The 18,065-nt window shown below is 38.7% G+C and overlaps 2 protein-coding genes across 2 annotated transcripts in view; both read right to left on the bottom strand.

Moving 5' to 3' along the window:
• Positions 1-18,065, bottom strand: part of LOC149257234 (superoxide dismutase [Cu-Zn] 4A-like) — a 219,919-nt gene that overhangs the window by 34,308 nt on the left and 167,546 nt on the right. The gene's annotated exons all lie outside the window — the stretch shown is intronic.
• LOC149257238 (germin-like protein 1-1) lies at positions 8,323-11,160 on the bottom strand. The gene is made up of 3 exons (XM_089433866.1): positions 10,977-11,160; positions 9,053-9,103; positions 8,323-8,861 (listed from the first exon to the last, which is right to left on the bottom strand). The coding sequence occupies exons 1-3, from the start codon at positions 11,158-11,160 to the stop codon at positions 8,323-8,325; spliced, it is 774 nt and encodes a 257-aa protein (XP_089289992.1).

Below are 18,065 nucleotides of genomic sequence, written 5' to 3'. Positions count from 1 at the left end.
GGGAGTGTTGAAATATGTAACTAGGTTCGGTCTTCATAATGACATGTGTAATCATGATTTTATGTAATTGATGTAAAGAAGAACACTAAAATTAATTTTGTTATGCTTGAGACATGGGTTTCATGCTCAAGGAATTTTATTTTTAAAATTCAAGCTCCCATTGTGAGCTCTTAGGATTGGTCATTGAGTCATAAAGTAAATTGAGTCTTTGTCATGTATTGCAGACCCATTTGGGCATGTTACATGTTGTAAAAAATTTATTTGAGTCAAAAGGATTGTCAAAGAAACCCCTCCAAGACCAAATATTCAAGCTCCAAGACAAGTTAGCCTGCTAGTGATGTCGGCCTATATGCATCATCAAGTCGGCCTGCCAGTAATGTCGACCTATTTTGAACCCCAACAATGTCTATATAAAGAAGGACTCGACCTCTCTCTCGAGGGCATACATACAAGCAACATAGAAGTTCGATCTTGAGACAAGGAAGAGGCTAATATCCATCGAAGAAGGAAGAAGGAAGAGCGAAAATATTCTGATCTATTTTAGGGCCAAATTCCTTCACACGTGCGAAGTTTAGGGCATCTCACTACAACGAGAACACTAAAAATTATAGTCACTCTAAGAGGACCAAATTTGGGTGACAAAGAGTTGATATTGTAGACCAAGTTACTAAAGAGGAAGTATCTTTCCAAGCAAAAAGGAAAAGAGGACAAATTCTCCCTCACACGTGTGGCCTAGGGTTTCTGCACTAAGGTTGAGTTACAGTCAATAAGTTACAGGTCTGACGGAAAGGGTGAAGGATAAGTTGTTGCCATTAGAAAGCAAGTTTAACCGAAGTTGACATTGTGAAAGGAAAGCACATCATGAAGAAGGCTTTGATTTGGTCTTGGAGGGGTTGTTGGTCAAGGGTCTTGGTCTTTGAATTCATCAATTAAAAATTCTATAAGAAGAAGAATTCGGTGGGTTTTCCTCTCAAGATTGGAGAGGTTTTGGCCCTAGCTGATAGCCTATATCCTGTGTCCTTTGTCTCATTGTTCTTTATGGTTTGATAGTTGTTTGATGAAAAAGAACACATAATAATAATCAAGTCAACGAAGAACCTAATTAAGAAAAGTAAAAAGTCTTCACATGCAGTTATCATTGCTATAGAAATCACCTCATCTCTATGCCCTACATTTTTCAACACCTAGCTCCACATTCAAACAGAGTAAACAACCACAAAGATATATGAGGTACATGGCACTTATGGCTGAGGTAATAGACTCAAAGCCTTCTTGATATAAGGAGGCAACTTCTCAATAGGCATGGCGAGATGCCATGGTGGAGTATTCCTCTATCATTTAAAATAACGTCTCGGAGATTATGCCAAGACTGGTTGGCAAAACAGTGTTTGGCTCATGTTGGGTGTACAAGATTAAGCATGCAATTGATGGGAGTGTGGAGAAGTGTAAGGCTAGATTCATGGCTAAAGGGTTCTCTCAAGTTGAAGAGATAGACTATGGTAAAACATTCACACCAGTGGCTCGATACTCATCCATTAGGACCATTTAGGCGATTGCAGCGCAGATGGGGTGGAAGGTCCACCAAATGGACATGAAGATTACCTTCCTTAACAGAGTTGATGAGGAAGAGATATATGTTGAGCAGCGTGAAGGGTTCAAGACTTTCAGCAACGACATGCATGTTTGCAGGCTGAGGAGAGCTCTTTATGGGCTCAAGCAGGCACTAAGGACATGGTATGCCCAAATAGACAACTACCTTCTAGGATTAGGCTTCACCAAGAGTGAAGTTGACCCTAATTTGTATTATATTGTGGTTAAGGGGTAGTCTCTCATTCTTTTGTTGTATGTTGAAGACTTAATATTGACAAGGGGCAAGAAGCTCATCAGTGACTGCAAGAGGATCTTATAGAGGAATTTGAGATGAAGGATATAGGATTGATCCACTATTTCCTTAGGCTAGAGGTATGACAGGGTGATGGGGAGATCTTTGTGGGACAAGGAAGGTACACGCAGGAGATTCTCCAAAGGTTACACATGCAGGAGTGCAAGGCCATGACCACGCCTCTAGTCACAAACTAGAGGAAGGTGGATGCTACTAGAGGAGAGAGAGTTGATCCCATACTTTACAAGAAGCTCTAAGGGTCATTGATGTATCCAGTGAACACACGACCAGACATTTGCTTCACAGTCAACCAGTTGAGCCAACCAAAGTGCATTGGGTTGTTGCCAAGCACGTGTTGACGTATCTTAGGGGCACAATAGATTATGGTTATTGTACAGGCAAGGTGATGGTGTGAGGCTTTAGAGTTCACATATGTAGATTGGGCAAGGGATTCAATAAACAAGGAGAGCACTTCAGGTTGTACCTTCAATGTTGGATCAACAGTTGTTTTCCTGGTTCAACAGGAAGTAGAGATCAATGGCACTAAGCCCAACTGAGGCCAAGTATATGGCTACCAGCCTAGCAGCTTGCAAGGCCATATGATTGAGGAAGCTACTTGTTGGGGTGTTCAATGAGAAGTTGGAGCCCACAGTCATAAATTGTGATAACCACTCCAAGCACATCGAGATCTGATACCGCCATATCAAAGATTGTGTTCACAGGGATAAAGTCAGACTCCAATATGTGCCAACAGAGGAGCAAGCAGCTAATATTTTGACCAAGGCATTGGCAAGGGGGAGATTTGTCTACTTCAGAGATAAACTAGGTGTAATACAGAACACCTTCCTCTCTAAGAGGGAGTGTTAAATGGAGTTAGAGGAGGAAGGGTTCAGCTAAATGTAGAGGCGCACTAAATTTGGCAGAGCGACCCACAGGCGGGCCAAAGGCGCAATTTTAGTTTTTCTATTTATTTTGACTTAGGAAAATTTTAATTTCCCTATAAACAAAAAGTGAAACAATCTCAGCCATCCATTGAGATTTACTCTCAACCATTCGTGGAGTTGGTGGGCCGAGGTTGACTTCAAAGGAGGGAAAAGGGTGCAGACTTGGCTCATCATGCACTAGATAGCTTGTGTGTTCATCTCAACAAAGAGAAGGGTGTTCAGTTCAGTGCCTAAGGGTTTCATATCGGCACACTACGTTAGAAAGAGAGCATGAATGGCCTCAGAGTATTTTACAACCAACATACACTTTATCAAAGGTTGCATTCAGCTGTGCAAAATGGTCGTACAGTTCTGTACAAGTCCGTACAATGCACATGTAGGCAGGACGATTAGGAGAAAAGTGCACAGACCATTGTGTCGTGGGTTAGAAAAGTAAAGTGAAGTTTCCCCTCATACTTGTAATCAATTTCTAAAGATTTTGCTGAGCATAATAAGAAAAACATACAAGTTTGCAAGTTTTCCCCAGTTGGGGTTTCCTGGGTTAAATTTATGAATGTGCTTGTGTCTTCAATTTTATTTTTCCACTGCAATTAGTTCAATTAGTAAACTTAGTATATTTGATGAATGTATGTTGAAAGTTCAGTTGTTGGGTTTTAAAAGTCTAACAGTGGTATATGTAGATTATATTATTTTTGGAAGTGAAGTTGACACAATGAGCAAAAGCTTTTTGCAGAACAAATGCAAAAAGAGTTTGAAATGTCCATGATGGGAGAATTGTCACTCTTTCTAGGTCTACAAATTGTTCAATCTAGTAAAGGCTTTTTCATCTGCCAAACTAAATATATTGGCGAAATGTTGAAGAAATTTGGGATGGAAAGTTCTGCATTAGCACACTCATGGTCACATGATGTAAGTTGAACAAAGATGATGAATCCCCTCATGCAAAGCAAACTGTTTACAAGTCAATGGTTGGCAGTTTACTATATTTAACAGCATGAAGACTAGATATCATGCAAGCAATAGGATTGGTTGCAAGATTTCAATCTACACCAAAGGAGATCCATGTGCAAGCAGTAAAGCAAATATTTAGATATTTGAAGGACACTCTAAACTTTGGCCTATGATATTCAAGAAACAAAGACTTTATTTTAAAAATATATAAAGATGGAGATTGGCAAAGAAGAGTGGAAGACAAGAAAAGTACAAGTGGAGAAGCATTCTTTCTATGAAATTTCTTGGCATCATCGTTGAGCAAGAAACAAGCCTCAATCTATCTTTCCACAATTGAAGTTGAATACATTGCAACAACAACATGTTGTACTCAAGTTCATTGGATGAAGCAGATTTTGACAGATATCAAGGTGGAATATGTTCAGCCAACATCAATCATCCATGATAATAAAAGTGTAATCAACATTTCAAAGAACCCTATGATGCATTCAAAGACTAAACACATTCCCATCATGTATCACTTCTTAAGAGAACAAGTAGTTGAACAAAATGTTAAGCTGGAATAATTGCCACCAAGGAACAGGTTGCAAACATGCTCATTGTTGCCACACAATCTAGCGGGGCCCTAGGAGTGGAACCTATGGGACAACAACTAGACCAAATGAAAACAATGGGACAAAGACCCATTGTCACCTCAGTCAATGTCACTTGCTCTTGAGCCTTTATGGACTTTCGCCAATGGGAGTTGTTATCACTTAAGAATTATAATGCCAAAATTTCTCATACTAGTTTGATGATAAAGGTCGGTGCTAGTCTAAGTTTGATTTTTGTTTTCCTTAGAGTCTGAGTCTTAGGGGTCTTGAGTCAAATATGCATTCTCATTCATCACTGGTCATTCTCATTCATCACCTGTCTCATAGCCATGTGTCAGTTTTGTTTAAAAGTTACTATGTGCCACAAAGCCCTTTAGGTGATTTCGTAGCGCATGTAACCATTTTGAAGTTTTTTCGCAGCGCATAAATCCTTTTTAGCAGTTTCGCAGCGCAACAGGTTTTAGGTGATTTCGCAGCACGACATGTTTTAGGTGATTTCGTAGCGCATAATTCAAAATTTGCACTGACTGCACTACGAAACCGGAGATTCGTGCATTCCGTAGCGAATCTTTCCTAACTGTCAAATTTGTCAAGTTAAGTTATAGTTGCATCATTCATTGTCAGTTTATGCACTCCACATATCATGTCCAACCGCTTATCTCCATCATTACAGCCGCTAGGTACATTGGTACACACGAATTGCAAGTTCCAAGAAAAGCCAGGTATTCACAGTCTTAATGATGATTGTATTCGTTGCATGAGGAACAAGCCTGCAAGTTTTCAATTTGAATACATTGTTATCAAGAGAGGAAGTTATTAAGCGAGGCAGCCATTCAGGAAAGGCAGAGATTGAAGTTTGAGCAGCGACAGTGTTTCAAACCTTCATGGAGGGATCGGCAGAAAGAAAAGACCACAGATCAGGCAGATGTTTGAGAAACGAACCTGAAGGTTTAGACATAACCTTGAAGAACAGAGAAGTTGAGCATGCATTTAAACAAGATGGATGTTGGAATTTTTGCAAGAAACTCCAGGGAGGTCATGCACAAGTCACCAAGGAATTTGCCTTGAATTTCACAAGACTAAACTCGAAGGTTGGTATGTTGGAATTGCAGGTTTCACCAGACATAATATCCACAGTTACGGAGATTCCAAGAGGGCAAGAAAGTTGGTTCAAGAATTTCAAATTTGATATGACCCCATGCAAATAATTTCTAAAGCAGGAGTTCATTAACTCAGATTTAAGCAAGTCTGTTCCTAGAAGTTATGTCAAAGAATCAAATGCCCATTTGCTTACCTGTATACAGAAGTACCTTACCTGTGAAGGGAGATATAACAAGGTGTATTCATATCATTTTAAACTTCTGTTGCATTTCACAGGAAAGACATCTATTGATCTACCTTTTTACTTATTCCACAACTTAAGAAAAATGTGTGACAAGGTGCAGTTAAGAAAAGAAGCCTGTGAGACTTCATTGTTCCACCATGGCATGGTTAAGTTGATTGTTCTGCATGAACTTCAGAGGGTAGGTAGGGACTGGCACACATTCATTTTCATGTCTGGTTTCAAGAATGAGACCGGTCTCAGCCCTCAAGCTGCAAAAGATCTTCCAACAACAACTGGTCATCAGGCAGAAACAAGATCCAAGAGATTTTCAAAGTTAAAGGCAAGGAAACAAGTAAGAGAATCCACCAGGCCACTGACTATCCAGGATACACCCCAGCAGTCCTTTAAAGAGAAAAGTCAGGTTAAAGAAAGTGCACATGAATCAAGCACAGGTGAAGGAGTTCAAAGAAGAAGGACTAGGAGCCAGGTAGCTAAAGAGAAAGGCAAATCAATGATTATTGAAGAAAGCCCTGTTTCAAAGGGAGACTTAAATGACTTATTGCAAGCCATTGACATTGAAGAATCACCACTAGTTCAAGCAGATTTGATAGAGTCAGGAAAAGACAAAGCTAAGAGATTTAAAGCCTCAAAGAAACTCAAGTTTGATGATCAAGTTGATCAACTTGCCTTTAAGCCTAGGAGACCCATAACGAGGAAGTTTAAACAAATACAGGAGGTACCGCCAAGAGCAGATGAAACAGGGGAGGTGACACAACCTCATGAAAGAAAGGATAAAGGAAAAACAGTTTCCATTCAAGAAGAAGATAGTGTGGAAGACTTGAAAAGGAGATTGGAATTGGCCAACTTTGAAATTGCTAGACTGAAGAAAGTTGCCAGGAAATTTGCAGTTAAGGAGGCTTATTTTAACCAAATGCAAGCTCGGTGGGAGGACCAAACATTTCAAATTCCCGAGGTGGTTGATTTTAGTGTTCAATTCTGTAGCTGGACTGTTCTTTTTGATAATTTCAAATACAAAATAGAACTCCGTATCCTTCACATCCTTTTTTTATATCCTTTTTATCATTTGAAATACTTCACATCATTTTTTATGGTTTGGAATGTTGGAGATCAGATGCACAACAAACAGTGAAATATAGACACAGCAATTAAAATCATGCACAGGGACACAACTTTTAACGTGGTTCACCCAACCATTCTGGGCTATGTCCACCAAACTAAGGCATCGGCAATTCTCATTAATCAAACAGGAGATTACATCAATGAAACTCTCACACTCTCTCACGCTGTTTATAAAAAACATATCCACGCTGTTGGAAATACATACCCACGCAGGTTTATTGACCGCCGATTCTCCTCGACGCACCAGCATGTAAATGCAGGTATATACGCACTAGGTTTACTCCACGCTTGTTGGACACACTCCACAGCGCACCAGGTAGCAGGTCCAGGCAGCAAATAAACAACCTCAGCTCCACCTCCAGTATGCAAGTCCAATCTTGCCTCCAACATGCTCTGATACCAATTGTTGGAGATCAGATGCACAGCAAACAGTGAAATATAGACACAACAATTAAAATCATGCACAGGGACACAACTTTTAACGTGGTTCACCCAACCATTCTGGGCTACGTCCACCAAACTAAGGCATCGGCAATTCTCATTAATCAAACAGGAGATTACATCAATGAAACTCTCACACTCTCTCACCCAGCTATCCGTATGACCACCTATTTTATAGCAGAGAGAATCTAACTGCCTCTCACATCAAATTTAGGATGCATTAATTTGCTCCCAACAACCTGGAGCTAATCCAGCAACAGATATCTATTGTTGTCACACACTGGGATTCTTTCCTATTTTGTCTAAAACAGAAAAATCTCAACATGGAATACAAAATCTAAGTTCACATCGTCCACCAGAGACAAAAATAAATTAAATTTAGAGACGCGGATTGCTTGCTTACTCGAATAGATTACACAATGAATGCAGTAGGTGTTATAATGTGAGTGTATTTTTTTCACCTCAGCCATATATTTGTTTTGTTTGGAAGAGAGGCATGATGATGCCGTGGTCGATGTATTGAGGTCATGATATATGTTGTGTCAGTTAGACAAAACAGTGAAGAGGAAGCATGGAAATCTCACACTACCAAACAGACACCAGTACGGGTTGATTGATTAATGATAGGAGTGTTTCTATAAATACTTTTATTTTGTTTTGTTTCAATGATAAGAGTGTTTCAATGTCAAATATAGATACTTTTATTTTGTTTGCATCAGATGAGATGCATCGTGCAGCGCTCCATCAATTCAACCGATAAGCTATTAGGCAGTGTCGTGTCCATTAAACAGAAACAGAAAGGTGTAAATGATTATAACATAAAACTCTCAAACACCCATATTGGAATGGTGAAAATTTTTCCTTTATTGCGTATACATCACTATACACGTGGTGTAAAATTTTACTTTATTGCATATAGATCACTATACACGTGAGGGAAAGAGTGGTTTTATTTATTTATTCGGTTAACCGCATAACAGCCCAATGACTGGTGAGTGACTCACTCGTGGCATGAATGAATGAATGAATGAATTAGATGAGTGGGCATCAAGCCAAGAATTTCCTTTGGAGAAGTTGCACGAGGGAGGCATCGATCTTGAAAGCTTTGGCCAGAAGGGAGGCATCAACCGGGGGAGAGGCTCCAAACAAGGATTGGGCGACCTGCTGGGTTCCTGGAAGCTGGCTGCTCAGTGCAGCGATGGCCACTGCGTTGCCATAGCCCACGTTCTGTTGGAAGTGCACCAGACCTTTGGGGAACACGAACACGTCTCCCTTCTCAAGCGTTTTGCTGAACAATTTATTGGCAGTGGTGATAAAGCCGACTGAGAGAGTACCCTCGATGACCACCAAGATTTCTGTGGCCCGCGGATGAGTGTGAGGGGGATTAAGGCCGAGAGGAGCAGCGAAATCAATCCGAGCCATGGAGATTCCCAAGGTGTTTAAGCCTGGTATCTGCATTACATTGGCTGCAGTGACGTTGGATCCCATCATGTTACTTGTATCCCCTGCAACATTTAAGCCCCTGAACATGAAGTCATTTGCGGTAACCATGCTTGCATCCGTACACGGGAACCCGTTCACATTAACTGCAATTACAGTCAAATAAACATATATATATATATATATATATGATCAGATTCACATCGCATGAAACGAATCGAAACCCTAATCGCCATATATATGATCAGATTATATTATTATTCACATCGCATGAAACGAAACGAAACCCTGATAAGCAAACACATGATCACGGCCTCAAACTCAAAGTCTTACATACCTCCACTCTTCGTGTCAGCCACACAAACGTCTTGTAAAGGATCTGCATCACCTGCACGCACAATATTAACAATATTATGCGCCACTAGTACTACAAGCGCTAGCGCTAGAAAGGATTTCATGACTGGACTGCAGCTAACTCACTGGCAACTATTCTTCGATTCGATTCGAGTAGATGCTCTCTCTTATCTGATCAGATCCTTAGATGATAGATGGAGTTTGGTGAAATATGAAGAGCATTCTTCCTTTTTATAACAACAACGCCGCCAACGCCAAGTTCTTGAGCTAAATTTGCTTGCTTGATGGACTCCGTCTTCGTACTTGGACGCGGTTGTCTGTTCAGAAATTAAAATTGAAAATGACGCAGTCATTAGCTACCCAATCCGGTCTGCCACATATGACCGCGTCCTCATTGATACTGATTCTGGTTGCGTCTCAACCAAGATTGGTTGAAGGGATATATGTTTTAGATGCTGTCAACAATTTCGTGTTTCTTCGAGCAGACTTGGTCACTCTGTCTACTCGTCTCTGTTTTTCATTTATTTGTTAAACAGAATAGAATAGTATTTCGTTAGAAATATTTCTTTTAAATAAATTATATATATAAACATTGCAGCAAGTCGTCCACCATGGGGAAAAAGATAAATATTATTGGTTAAACAGAATAGTATTTCGTTCTAAACATTTCTTTTAAATAAATTATATATATAAACATTGCAGCAAGTCCTCCACCATGGGAAAAAAACAATATTTATCAATCGATGTGATGTTTAATATTATTATGTATTTATCACGCGCATTTACTGTACCAAACCATATTCGTTTTCCCATCTCCAAACATAACATATATCGGTATGAGGAGCCGTTCAAACTTTGTCCAATAAGATAAAAACAGCCACTCTTTACGCAAATTACCCTAATCCTTACTTTAAAAAACAACAACTTCATTTCGGGGCTTGTGGTTTCTATGGATATTTTGTCATCTTTAAATTTAAATTGTTTCCGTGATAAAAAAAAATAATTTGCAAATTTATCTTTCGTATTAACATTTCAATTTTGTTTTACTTTAAGTTTACTTAAAATTTTCATGTGTTTTAGAGTTAATTTACAAAATTTAAATTAATATTTTGTGATAAAATATGTGTGTTAGGCAGACAATTTGATTTAAAACAATTGGGAATCACTTTCCCAATTGTTGCATAGATGATGTACATCCGCAATCACCTCCATTAAAGACCCAATACCATCTTCTTCACCTACGCCTCATTCGCAAAAGCAGAATGCTCGCAAATGCATCTTTAGGGAGATAATGAGGCATGTATTACGCATTCTCTACTAAATGTCGAACTTCTCTCTTTTCTCAAATAGGTTTAATGGGTTTGTCATCCCCATTTCCTCTTGTGGAATAAAGCCCGAGAGCAATTTATCAATGATATAACGAGTATCTGCGATGTTGCAGAGTTAATTTGTGAGGCCCACGAGAGAGACCTCAAATAGTCTCTTCTTGAGTTTCCTGTCGGGAGAACCCCACCACAATTTTCACGCATAGCTTATGCCCATACTCTTACGACAATCCCTGATTAATTAACTTTTCCTTCCCATATGTTGGGTTGGGCATAAATTAAGTTTGCTTGAAACCAGGTGTGATTTTGGTTTTACTATATTTTTCTTTCTTTTCTGCACGGAAGTTTTTTTTTCCAAAGAAAAAAGCAGTAACTTTTATTAAAAAGATAATGAAAAGTTACATCATTTGCACAGATAACCGCCACAAAGGCTCGGATGTTATCGCACCCCCCTCAACGTTAGAAGACTAACGTGAACAAAGAAAATGGAAGAAAAGAAAAGAGAAAGAGAGAAGAAAAAAGGAAGAAAAACTGTAAGACTCACACTCTAAGTCTTTCTCCCTTTCTTCTTTTCGACCTTACGCCACTCTCCTTGAGTGGGCTCGGTCGGAACTATGACTATCTGAGTTTCTGTATTCAGAGGTCCAGCTTCTTTGTCTGAGTCTGAAGAATCAGATTGATGTTGCCGTTTGAAACCTCCCAAGCCTGGATCCTCTCTTGTCATCTCTGTCTGTTTGTTCAGGGTGGGTTCCTGTTGACACTCCATTTCTGGTGGTACCTCAGTCTTCTCTGTAGGGATCTCTTCCACCTCTGCTTCTGATTCTTCTTCCTATGAATCTGGGGGTGAAAATTTCCATCCTTTCTTCTGCTTCCCTTTCTGTTTCTTTTTATTGTTTAACTTCTTGGCGTCTGGACATGTGCTTTGTAGGTGACCTGTCTGTCTACAAAGCCTGCATCTGAAAGCAGTGTTTTCATAATCCAGTACTTGCAGCCAATTTTGTTGTTTGTAGATCAGCCTTATATTTTCCGGCAACCCTTTGCTTAAATCTACCTCCACGCAGATACGTGCGAAGGTGTAGATCCTTTCATCAATCCTATCCATGTCTGTTTTGATATATTTCCCTATGCTGTTCCCAATGCTTTCCAGGACTTGTTCATTCCAAAAATGCAATGGAAGATTGAATAATCTAACCCAAACCGGCATTTTGGTTACAGTCATTTTGTTTGGATCAAAATCTGGGAACCATGGGGTCATAAACAGCCCCGATGTACCCCAGAACCATGGCCCAGAACTAATGACTGTATCTCTGACTTCCTTTGATGTGAATCTTACTATAAAGAACCCCTTTGAACATAGATGAATATCGCATTCCATGGTCCAGCTGGTGAAAATCCAATGGAATAGGTCCAATGGCTTGGGCCAAAAACTGTTGAAACGACATATAAGGGCTTGTGTTTCATAGGACCTAACGTAATCGTCAAGCCCTGGTGCATCTAAATTTAAAACTGGTGTTGCCTCTGACTGATCTACAATGTAGGGCCTGGGTATATTCCCGCCTTGGTCTGAAGAGGACCCTGTGTCTCTGCTGCCCTGAAGGATATTTTTGTAGGATAGCCCTCCCTTGGGTTGATGCTGGGAATCAGGTTTTTTACCCCTGTCTCCCCCTAGGGAGCTTGGCTGTCCCTGATACGGAGCCCCTCCTCTCAATCTGAAATTTAGAGAAATGGTTGATCCTAGTCCAATCTCATAGCTATCCAACGTCCTATTATCCTGGAGAGACCACCTTCCATTTACCAAGTGTTGGATTTGTACTGGGAATCCCGTTTCTGCCCAGATTTGTTGTTTCAGCTCCAAGGAGGTGCTATCTGCATGGATCCACACTACACGGGTTTTTCCTTGTGGAAGTTTAATCAAAATCTGAAACCAAGAAATTTTTACCTGCTCTGGCTGCAAGCAAAACTCCAGATCTGATGCCGATTTTGTTTGTTTTTCCTTGAAACATTCTAGATCTGGTAAAACTTTGCTCGATCTATACTTTGAACTCTCGATCTGTTGCCTGGGCGCACGCTGTGCTCGAATAGTGGCTCGATCAGAGCCGAGACGACTTTGTTTGAGCACCTGCGTTGTGGGGGGGTTCGGATCTGCACCATACGTCCCACCCCTGCCGATTGCCCACGCATTCTGAGCTTGGCGGTGGCTGGTTTCGAGAATCTTGTCAAGGGTCTTGGTGAACTGGGTTAAGGCCGGAGAAACCTTCTAACGCTTCTTCAATACCCTCCGCTGCCTCTGGCTGCGTTCGATCTTCGGCCATTTCACGAAACTGTGCAAATCCTTCTTTGGCGGCAGAGCTCCCCCAATCCCAAACTGCTTGGGTCGTTTTTCAAACAATGGATTAAACGCCTTCGGGATCACCTTTTTTGCAGCAATTGGAGCCTTATCCCCTCTCCTCGGAGCCATTGCTGCAATCGATCGACCGAACCCTAGAGGAGTTGCAGAGCTCGATATCAATTTGGCCAGCGACCGAGGAGAAAGCAAATCGTCATCTCTGCACGGAAGTTACTGGCTCAGTTCTCCCAATTATTTTTCTTTATTTATGACTCGCTGTATCAATGGGATCCCAATTTACATTTACTACAAAAATAAGGGCGTGGTGATATACTTCGGGTTTATGGAGATAGTGTAATCCTTCATCAATTCTCCCTATTCTAAGCTACCCACACATCAAAAAAACTGTAAATATCGTGTTCAGTTTAAGGCTATCAAGCAAAAACATAGATTATACTTGGAACATAATTATAAGCAAAGCTCAAAGGACTGAAACTAACTGCTAAGATAATATCATTTTAATAATGTCTATAAATGACCAATTTCATTGGGACCCAAAAGGACAATCCATTAGTGACATACATAAGGAGTGCGAAAGCATCTCCTATAATCTAAGGATAGGAAAGAGGGAGTTCTCCATAGGTGAATGGCTAGAGGTTGTCTTTTGTTGAGTTCCTCCCTTAAATACTAGGGTCTTATAGATCTTGGCCAAAGACATTCATTATCCGAAAGGAGGAAACACCATATCTATGACAAGGTTAACTTCACTGGGAGGGGAAATTTCCTCATTTGAGCTTTAATTACACAAACACCTAACTATCTTTGTGCCATCAAATATACTGTTAGGATGTAATCGTTTTTTTCTCTCCTCGTATTAGAGTTATGAGGTATGAATGATACATATGTCGACAATCCATAGTTATGTTATTCTTCTCCCAAAACATTCATCATTTATGGCTGATCCCTATCTGAACTTCTCCAAAAGTACTTTCTCGAGACATTCTTTCCAACTTTTTTTGACACATCATCATGATTCCTATGTCATGTCAATTGTGTCCCACATCTTCTTCTTAATTGCAATGTTTTCCAGCCAATCCAACATCGGGTTGGGTTCTCCTCTAACATGAACAACTTCAATACTCTGAAATGATTTCTTTTACTTCCAGCACCATTCCACACAACATGTGATTTTCCCAATAATTGCTTGCAACGTGTTCATTCATGAAATTATTTAGGAGCTTCGAGTTTCCTTTTGTGATAACTTTGGAATATTTCATTTTATTTAACACATTTTATTCTTTTGATTAGCGCTTGCATCTCATCCTTATAGTTTGACACTTGCCAAAATCTCCCAACAATTTAATGATTTATCTTTGATAAATCCACCCATGCTATATATTCCTAGGTTTCCTTTAAAATCCCCTTCGATATTAACTTTTACGAATACCGAGGGTAATGATTTCTACGGCTGAACTCATTATTAAAATATTGTTTTTCCTATTTTCTTCTAAATAGAGATTTATTTTCTGAGGAAAATTTTCAAATAAGCTAGGATTATGGCCAGGGAGATTTTCTTATTAGATTTGGATGTCTCTAGTATCACTTTCTTGACCTAAAACCAAATATCTCGTGGGCATAGATTTTAATCTTCAAACATCCCACCATTTATATCTTTTCAACTAAATGAGATTACAAATCCTCGGATGATTTTTCAAGGAAAAACTATTTTCAAAATGGGAGATTTTGAGGGAGGTTTCCCTCATTTTCTTTGAGAGATACTTCACCTGGTTAGTCCTTGAAAACCCTTTTTTTTCGCCAGTCTCAATAAAGTACCATACTTTATTGATCATTTCGCATTTCAACAGTAGGTGTTGGCTGATTTTAACATCTCTCATGGATTGTTTCAGCTTGTTGGCCCAATATCCCCCCTCATTTTCAGAGCTTTTCTATTAGGATTTTTTCTATTTATAACCAAAGATAAGTTGGGTTATCCTAGAAGGTATTCCAAACGCTGGGAATGAATTTTTTTTTCTGAAGTTTTTATTTATTAGAGATCTGTTGATTCAGGATTGGTTTGTAATACTCTCGGATGTTATGACTCTGCGCCCCATCCTTGTTTCATCTAAGTGAATCACTATATTCCTTTATAAAAATTCTTCTCTGATATAAGTTTTTATCCAAAATTATCTTTTCCTCCTCACTAGCCGCAATAGTCTAATCTCTAGTCTTCTTCCATTCGTGAAAAGGGACCAATAATCTATGGCATATTTCCAATGGATTTCATTCATCCTGTATTGGTTATTGCTTCCTTGATTCTTGATGATCCGTCAGTTTCTTTAAATGGGGTTTTCCCATTATAATCTTTATCCAAAATGACACCTCCTCTCCTTCTCCAATCTCCTAAGACAATTTATCTGTTATGCACCAAAATCCTTTGACAATGTTGTTCCCGATTGAAGATCCCTTCGGAAGTTCTTATTTTGCAGAATCTCATAAGTACTTTTTTTAAAAGATATTTTCCTTGCATCATCATATTCCACAAAGTATTTGATCCATATGGGATCCTCGAGAAGAGGTTGGTTGTTGGAGCCTTGGTTGCTAGAACACTTATTTTACCCCATCCTCTTTCTTCGGTTTTGAGATATTTTGCGTGGGTAGTAGATGCCAATCCTTTTTTTGTTACATCCCACATAATTTTTTTTGGCACATTAATTTTACCATTTAGAGATTACTCTGAAATTTGAATGGTGCATTAATAGTAATGCTCTATTAGAGAGGAATGACCATTGTCACTCTTTGAATAATTTTTTTTTTACCTGCGAGAAAATTTCTTGTTGTACCATACTTTCTTTTATTGGTTTTCTGTTAATGAAGCTTATTGAAGGACAAAATTAGGGCAGTAGGGTCGTTAACATATGTTTCGGACCTAAATTTGTAATGTGAAGGATTGGGTTTATAAACCATTTTTTATTGTTGGAATGGTATCATGTGCCTGAGTTATTTATGAAATTGAACGCTGGTTACTTTCGTTATTGGAATTAACATTATTCTTGTTTTTAAGATTTGAAAGTAGTTCTGTGATCCTAGAATAATGCAAACTTTTTCTCGTACTATATCAAGCCCTATGGAAATTTTAACGTAGGGGGTATAACAATGATAACATTTAATTAAGAGGACCAAGCCCTCTACGTACCTCGATGTTAGTGGCAGTGATCATTGAAATCATCTATCATGACCCTAGTATAAATGTAGCCGTCACTCAAGAATAATCTCGATTGGCCATGTTAAGATTTATCTATCTTATTTTAATGCTTTAGAGGGTGACATTGACGATGAAGATCCTAATATAGGAAATGATTTTGATGATATGTAGTATTAGTTATTTGTCGTAGCATGATTATTTTTGGACTCTATAGGCCATTTAGGGCCTCTTTGTTGATGTATTTAGGGCCTCTTTGTTGATATATTGTTGGCTTTATGTTAATTTCCTCTTTTCAAATTTAAAGGGGGTTTTCATTTTGTTTGAGGCATTTATGCTTAGATCATCAACCTGTGTGGTTTATTGCATGTAAGCTATGCTCGTTGTGCTCTCACTGGCATGTGCTAGTCAGTTGTGGATATTTTATTTAAAATTTTGCATTCAATCAGTGCTTAGTTAAATCTTTGAGTCATGTAAAGATTCAAGGTTTTAGGTGTTGTGGGGGAGGTTGGAGGAATGATTTGTGTTTCTTTGCAATTTTCCAATTATTGAGTTGTTGTCATGCAAACCCATACAAGGAATTCCGCTCAACAATTATAAGCAAACCAACCCTTGTCATATTTGGAATGTTTCTCCGATCCGACTGATATTATTCTAGTCACACGGGGTGTCCCTAATGGATATATGCTTCTACCTAATTAATAAATACGTGTACTCCAAGATGATCAACACACTCAAGACTCAATTTGAGACTGTCTGTAAACAGTCAAAAGTGAAGGTGAGCTCAATAAATATTTTTCACTGGTCAGGTTCAACTTTCAAAGATGTAAGTAACAATTAATTTAAATAGGAATGCATGAAAGATGTCACTTAAGTGAGAAAAATGCTTTGTGGATGCATTGTAAAACTACCTATCAGAACAAATTTTTTTTCATCAACAACTAAGATTCAAAGAGATAAGAAAGAATGATTGTATAAATCAAATAAATCTCAAGAGTCTGGCTGCATCATGGTGAGCCACAAATGACAGGCTGCCGATGAAGCCTTGCTTGCAGTGAAGGCAATGGTCTGAGGTTCGAAGGTGTGAGTTTTTTGCTGCTACTACATTGTCTGGAGAAAACCAATATACAACCTTTTGACCTCCTTTGAAACCTGTATATAAAGGGAAGACCGTCAAGGGGATGAATTTTCCCTAGTTCTTTCGGAGGGAAGCAGAAAAACATGCCATTTTGGTCATCCTTTGCATGGTAGACAACCGAGTTCTGTTGTTGTTTTGAAACCTTCTTTTCTTATTTTTTGTTGAGGCTAACGTTTTCAGCATTGTCATGATGATTATGGCAAACAATCGTCAAGCATGATGCCTATCAACAACAAGAGGATCAACCTCTTCTAACTGTTACTAAGTAATTGTTTTTTTTCCTTAGTTTACCACTTGTCAACCTGCTATTTGATGTCAAGTTGAACTACTATCTAAAGGATGAATTAGGGATGTTGTTGTTGCTTTCACCCGCCCGACTATTTGTGTTTCTAGTGGTTTTTAGAGTTAACAAGTGTTCTTACTGAGGGGTTTGACTCAATTATTCGTTCTTATAGATATTAGTTAGAGAAATTGTTATAAATGACGCAGACCCTACTGTGAGATACAAGATGACAAAATGTCAAACACAAGAAGAAGTATGTAATCCTTTTCAATCTATTTTTTATTATATTTACTTTTAATGACTTGGGTATAAGGCCTTTATTTTTAAAGTTTGCGCATGACATTTAAGATTTTTTCATTACTTGAAAGACATTGTCAAATATTTTTTGTTACAGTTTCAAGAAAAGACTAGTGTTGTTGTTATAGCAAGGTGATAATACTAAATTTGACATGTTTTCCAAAGAAGATTCTTATTAAAAATTTGAGTTTCTTATCTAAATTTTAATGCTGCAGGGGTAGATACTGTCCAATAAATAGGTTTGTTGAAACTTAAAAGCATCTCCATCTTCATCTATCTATAGGAGATCATGTAAGTGAAACATACTCATCATAATCCCTACAACGATTATGCTAACGCTAAAACACTAGAAAACAATATAAATTTAGAGCACTTTTTCCTCGAAGTAATTTGTATATTGTATCTCATGTAAGTGCCATGACTCTCCC

This window comes from Pinus tabuliformis, chromosome 6, assembly GCF_031772625.1.
Source record: "Pinus tabuliformis cultivar Carrire ecotype Pingquan chromosome 6, CPIR1, whole genome shotgun sequence".
NCBI classification, from domain to species: domain Eukaryota; kingdom Viridiplantae; phylum Streptophyta; class Pinopsida; order Pinales; family Pinaceae; genus Pinus; species Pinus tabuliformis.
This window is presented reverse-complemented; position numbering and strand designations above follow the sequence as displayed.